The 7,038-nt window shown below is 37.7% G+C and overlaps 1 protein-coding gene across 1 annotated transcript; it reads right to left on the reverse strand.

Annotated features, from left to right (window-relative positions):
* Positions 1–387: 387 nt before the first annotated feature.
* On the reverse strand, positions 388–2,813 carry foxf2a (forkhead box F2a). Its single transcript, XM_034183364.1, has 2 exons — positions 1,811–2,813; positions 388–836 (listed from the first exon to the last, which is right to left on the reverse strand). The coding sequence occupies exons 1-2, from the start codon at positions 2,622–2,624 to the stop codon at positions 703–705; spliced, it is 948 nt and encodes a 315-aa protein (XP_034039255.1). The 5' UTR covers positions 2,625–2,813; the 3' UTR covers positions 388–702.
* Positions 2,814–7,038: the final 4,225 nt, after the last annotated feature.

The following is a 7,038-nucleotide window of genomic DNA, read 5'->3' on the forward strand; positions in this document are numbered from 1 at the left end:
ACTTTGTGCTCTTTTTGTATTTATCTCCTTCCAGCAACGTCCAGATGTCAAGGCAGCCTGTACGATCTGCACTGACCACTAGGCGGCGGTACACTCACACAAAACGCTTTCTTTCTTTCATTCTATCTTTTCTTTCTTGGTGTTGGTTGAAAAATAAATTCAGATAACCATAACAAATGTAAGAAAACATTTATTAATAAAACATACAATCTTACAGTTAAAGGAATCAAGTAAAAGGGATGTGCTTCTTGTGTTTTTAGAAGTATTATTAATATAAAAAAAAAAGAATTATGTGAGGGTCATTATTTTAAGTATGTTGTGAATCTTCTTATTCAAATTCAACATTGTTGAACAAAGAAAAGCGCTCACAGGTGTAACTGTGCTTAAAATTAACTGTTTAAAGGAGGACGGATCATTTAAGAAAGAATAATTCACGGTAAAGTTTGACAAACCATTAGCACAACAATAATAATAATTTATTGTATTCTGGATATTTTTTCTTATATATGATAGCCTATTTTGCTTAATAAAAAGAAGTGCATCAAAAAGGCTTTTGATATAAATGTCGGCATTTCTTTGATGTGGCCATGTGGGTGACGTCAGTAGATCCTCGGATGATGACAGAAACAAAAGTTCCTTGTCGTCTTCACCGATATGTCTTTGGATGAAACCACGAGCTGATGAAGGGCGAGCCTGGTTTCGTCACAGCAGGCGTGGTTTGACGTCATAAGGGCTGTGGTGATGATGAGAGCCGGGGTGGAGGGATGAAAGTCCGTTCAGGTTCAAAAAGAAGTCTTTCCTGTCGCACGGCGGAGCTGAACATCGAGACAACCCCACTGTGAAGCAACAAGACACACACGAAAAACAAAGAAAAAAAACACTCATTTATTCATTTATTTCCAACGCAGCTGCTCGTCAGGAAGCAAAATAATTATCACAATTATTGTTTAAAAGAATAAACAACACGGGTTTCAAATTGTCCTGCATGCAGATTAAATCATTTATTTCAGTCTTTTGAATTTGATTTTTTATTATTTTCCGCTCCTTTTGTCTTATAATAAATAACGTTCGTTTTGTATTTGTTTTATTTAGAAAAATTAAGGAAAAAACAATTAACGTTCTATTGATATATGTATGTATGTATGTATGTATGTATGTGTGTGTGTGTGTGTATATATATATATATATATATATATATATATGTATGTATGTGTGTGTGTGTGTGTGTGTGAGAGAGAAATAATGGATTTATTTACGCATCAGTGTCTACTAATAAAAGCAGAAAGGTAAAGTAGAATTATATAATTCTACTAAACAAAATTTTCACATGAAAATAAAATTTAAAAAAAATCTAATTTGTAACGAGAGAGATTCACTAAAGCAGAATACTTTATTTCTTTGAAGTAACGCCAAACTCATGAGCATTAGCTCAAAAGTTTGTCAATTAAACATCATCGGAATCAGAATAATTCTTACCATCTAAAAATATAATTCGGCAGTTTAGAATCTGTGTAGAATAATTAAATTTGAGGCAACTCTACTTATACTGATTCAGTTATTATAGAACGACTGCAAAATAGCGAGAGAGAAGTTCTAATATACAAAATTCATGAAGTCATCAATAGTTGGACTTTAAACATATTAAAATGATTGAAAACAGCAAGCACGGTGGCTCAGCGGTTAGCACTGTTTCCTCACAGCAAGAATAAGGTCATGGTATCACTGAATGTCACTGAATTTACTGTGTCTTCGTGTTTAAAATCATTTAAATCGACGTGTTTAAAATGTTCAGATTAAGACGTGATGGTACCTGAGATGTCAGCAGACTCTCGTCCACTGTGGTGCAGGTATTGATCCGCAGGTGCTGACGTATCTGACTGTTGTTTGATGTATGACGTCACAGAGGGTGAGCTCCACGCGGGGCTGTACTGACAGTCCAAAGTGGCCGTAGGTGCTGCGGGGGGCAGCATGGGGCTGCTGCTGCTGTCCGGGTAATAATCCGCGTTATTCACCATCTGGCACGCGCCCACGTAGCCGGGGTTGGAGGTCACGTGGGGGCCCTCCAGGCTGGCCGGCACGGTGCAGTCCGTGCTGAGGCTGTGACACGCCAGCGAACCGGGTGGTTGTTGGAAATTCAGCGCTCCGAAGTCGAGCCCGTTCATCACCCGGTACATCGGTTTCAGCTCCGCGTGGCATTTCCGGCGGAAGCCGCGAGATCTGCGCCGAAAGGAGCCCTCTTCAAACATAAGCTCACTCCCGGGGTCCAGAGTCCAGTAGTGGCCCTTACCGGGTCGGCCCAAACCCTTCGGGAGTTTGATGAAGCACTCGTTCAGAGAGAGGTTGTGTCTGACGGAGTTCTTCCAGCCCTGGTAGGAACCCCTGAAGAAGGAGAACCGGGCCTGCAGGAACTGGTAGATCTCACTCAGGGTGAGTCTCTTGGCGGGTGAGCTGTGGATCGCCATCACAATGAGAGCGATGTATGAGTACGGAGGCTTTTCTGGACGCCTCAAGCCTGAGTTTGTCTTTTTCTCCCTGGCGGGTTGGATCTCCATCCCCGGCGCCGCGCTACCGGAGCGCGGCGGAGCGCACGGATCCACAAGCCGCCAGGAGCCCTCGCTCGTCATGCTTCTCTCTCCTGGATCCAGTGAGGCGAGAGAGACACTTTGTATTCTGAGTTGAGAATGTTTTTTTGTGTGTGTGCGCAGAATTCAGTGCGCTTTGGCCACGCGCCGCGCGTAAATGTGACAGCGGCGCATAACGAGCGCACACAATCCGACCACCTATCGATTAAATCTCGTTCTGCCCCTTTGTGTCGCCCCCCACCCCCCAAACGTCACCCCACGGACTTTCCAGGAACTCCCTCCCCATTCGGACATCATCCATGGAAACTGGACAAATCTCCTCCCATCACTTTCCAGCACCTTCAGACATCAGATCGATATTTGGAACAGATTATTTTTTCTTGGTGTCACTTTGTGAACGTTAAAAAAATGAGTGGCGTGTCTCGTGAAGTGTGACAAGATTTGGATTTTTAAAGATGTCATGAGAATGAGAAGCGGCGGCGCTGACTTGTTTGGGGATCTGTTCAGGAAATGTGCTTTTTTCCATCAGAACGCGTCAACATACCACCACACACAGCGCGCGAGGGTCAGTTTACAGCTCACAAGTTTGTTTGTAATTCTTTATTCACAACGAAATGCTGTACACTGAAAATGAAACATATTTAAAAAATAAACTCTTAAAACAGCACCAGGCTGTCACCCTGTACATAAACAAGTAATAATAAAATGACATTCATGTTCATTCAAAAAGCCAACTTCGCAACTGTCTCTCATTTTACAGAGCTTCTTAATTTGCAGTACAAGTCTTAATAAGTGACTGTCAAAATTAAGCCAAAAGGCACACACATTATTAATATCGTAATTAAATTTATACATGAAATATCTCTTATTAGCACCTATCACAGAATGGGTACCTAACAGTCCCATATTGGTAATGGTACTGACAACATTGTTATCACTATTACACAACTTATCAATAAATTTAATGCATCACTTTGCAAGCAAGAGATCAGTGCATTTGCAAGATACGGTAAAATGTAGTATATGGCACACGCCAGACCTTCCGAATAGCTTTCCTCCATGCACAATAAATTATTTCTAATTCATTTGAGTACAAAGGGAGAATTTGGCTACCATAAAATGAAGTACAACACTTGTGAAATAATTCATTTCTAATAAAAGCATTAGCATTTTTAAAATCAGAAAAAAAGCATATTACACTGGTGATTAAATCTGCAACACATTTCTCAGCAGATAATTTAAAAATATCCTCATACAAATCATGGCCCAGATAAGTAACTTTATCCTTTCTAGTCTGACATTATTCACAAAAATAACAGGATCTGAAGGTCTAGCCTTTGTACATTTGTAAATAATGAGCTCACTCTTTTCTTCCATTGAACATGATGTCAAATTCTCTGGCATAGTTTTCACATGCAGTAATCATGTCCTGCAAGGCACATACACTTGGAACCAATAATTTTACATCATCTGCATAGCTAAAAGCACCAGCATAAACATTTCCCATATGACAACCAACTCCTAAATTTTTCAATTTGCTCAACAAACCAACATAAATACAAAATAATATTGGGGACCTAATCCCACCTTGCTTAACATCATTTGAGATGGAAAAATAGGGAGAATGTGTATTCTCCCATCTTACACTCAATTTTTGACTAAGATACATATTTAATAGACATCTGCAATATATTGGACACAATCCTTTATCTATTAACTTCCTAAAAAGATGACAGTAGTTGATTTGGTCAAATGCCTTGCTTGCGTCCAACATGAGTCTGTAAACATGTGAACCACTATTGGCATAATATGACACTGTTTCTACAGCATTGATGCACACATGACAGTTGACAGACCATCTTTATACCCAAATTGTAAGTTACTGGTACATAGCTTACAACTCTCTTTGACTAAGATGATAACATCAAATAATTTGCAAACAACACTATCTAAGGTAATGGCACAAAAATTATATGACAGTTAAGTTAGACCACTTCCCCTTAGGGATAGGAACCATAGTGCCACTGGACATACCATCAGGTGCAAAACCTTAATCATAGCAGTATACAACATAGACAAAACAACAAATAGTTTGTGACTACCATGGATAATATGGTCAGTAACAAGATCAGAAGTACCATCCTTCTTATTCCACTTAAGCCTGTTGATGCCATCAACAACGTCCAACACTACTATTGAATGGGAACCATGAACACAAGCACCGTCTGCACTACTCTCAACCCTTATCAACTCATCAATCTCAAACTTTAGCTTGTACATCTCATCCTCATCATAAGGAACACTGTTATAAAGTGTATTAAATTTGCTGGCAAAAAGATCTGCAATATTCTCCCCACCAACTGCATCATCAACCTTGCAAGGATATGTACAATTTCTTTTCCTAAAAAACCTGGCATGTTTATACAGATTTGACACAGACTTGTTGGCTACTGCATCAGCCATCTTATCACACCTGATCTCAGCCTCCTTCTTGACAACCATCTTATAAGCCCTGTGATATTGTGCTCTGGTCTTTCTCCTGAGATCAGCAATAACACCTTGTTGAGGACAACCATTATCAACCCACATGTTATGCCAAAACAGTGAGGCATCAAAAAATTTTCTAACATACTCACTCCAACCTGGTACAACTTTGGCAAACTTTTTACTTTGGCATGCTGGTATACACTTATCACTTGCAAGTAACAATATATCAACAATATTGTGATACAAAGTACTAAGCTCATCACAATGCAGATCACAAAACTTATCACACATAACAGCATCAGTAGTCATACAGGATCACATAAGAATGATCCACTTCACGAAATGTGCCGTTTGCGCATTAGGGGTCATTAAGAACTTATTAGGACACATGGTTTTCAAATGAATCATTATATACACCAAAACTGGAGACATTGATTTTTGATTTTTATTTGGCAATAAAATACAAGTACATAAATACATACATACAAGATATAAAATTGCTGAGAATAACACAAAAAAGCATAAAGACTTATTTCCATTGTGGTCCTCGAAATGTGGACATTTAATGTGTACATTAAAAATTCCAAACATGACGTTAGCTGTTTATATGTTTGTTTGGAAATGCATTTATTGCAGACCTGAAATTTATTTTATGGCGCCACAAAGAGTCTCCTGCACATGGTCAGTTGAGGCGCACAAAACATTCAACCAGTATCTCTATTATTTATAATAATAATGTATTGAGCTGTGCAGGTCTTAAGCACTCTGGTTCTTCTGCATAAATTGTTTTTTTATATTAGACAGCAAAAGACCAAATTTGAAAATTCCAAATGTTAACTGTTTAAATAAATGAATGAAATCCATAAAATAATATCTTAAAGAATACACTTTCAGATTAAGACACCAGACACTATTATATTTTAATTTTTGCAGCATCATTGCTTTATTATTTTTTAATAATTTCTAAAACATAACATTGTTTTGTCAACTCAATCTCACTGCATTTTGTGATGGCATCACGAAAAGTACATTAATCTGTTGGTTCGTGACAGTTTCACGAATCGTACAACAATATAATGAACAAAATTAAAATTGAACTGGACAAAATTGGCCTTTTTCTAAGTAGGGTTTTTAAGCATATATTAATAAAGATTCTATATTGTGTATCTGCAGTCAATCCAATTGACAAATGGCTGGTTGTCAGTTTCCATTTCTACTGTAGTGATATTAACAAATAATTACATAGAACTATACAAGTTTTAAGTAGTCTGGTGTTTCTATATAAAGGTTTTAAACATTTTTTTAAATGAAAGGCCACATTCAAAACTGTTAACTTTCTAAATGAATACAATTTGAATGTATATATCGTCTTTTATTCAGTGACACATAGTCACATTTGGTTGCTGTAGCTTTTGTGGTTTTTGAGCTTCAAGTACTTTGGGGGGTGCATAATAATAATAATAATAATAATGCATCTGTTAGTGTGAAATAATTGTTCAAATTAAATAATAATATTTCTACAATAAATGCAGCACAAAGTGTTTTAACCTGTGAGTCATGTAGTTATCAATCCAGTTTCATCAGCTCCAAAAACCTGTCTAATTTCATCATATTTTCCACCAGTTTGTTCAAACGTATATGAGCTTCTTGTTTAAACGTTTTTGTTTTTGCCTCCAGCGCAGCATCAGCATCCTCATCCTCTGAGAACCGTGGTGTTATTGTTTGGTTTTATCCACAGACACACCTCGGAGGGTATAAGTGGGGTTACTGCGTCGGTTTGAAAGGAGACACGTGAAGACTAAACAAGAAGCTCTGATTGATTGTTGAACTGAAAATATTAATCACAACAACGTTTCGTTAAGTTGAAAAGAGTTTTGTTTTATTAAAAGCAGAAGAACAAAAAATAAAGGGGAAAAAACACTCAAAATCATATTTTAATACATTTGGGAGGATATGACAGGTAACATTT

Source organism: Thalassophryne amazonica, chromosome 12 (genome assembly GCF_902500255.1).
Source record: "Thalassophryne amazonica chromosome 12, fThaAma1.1, whole genome shotgun sequence".
NCBI classification, from domain to species: Eukaryota; Metazoa; Chordata; class Actinopteri; order Batrachoidiformes; family Batrachoididae; genus Thalassophryne; species Thalassophryne amazonica.

Excerpts from the sequence above, each read along its gene's own strand:
- foxf2a (XM_034183364.1), bottom strand. The coding sequence starts at position 2,624 with ATGACGAGCGAGGGCTCCTGGCGGCTTGTGGATCCGTGCGCTCCGCCG. Across the intron at positions 837-1,810 it reads AGAGTCTGCTGACATCTCAG|TGGGGTTGTCTCGATGTTCA; the intron begins GTACCATCACGT and ends GTTGCTTCACAG.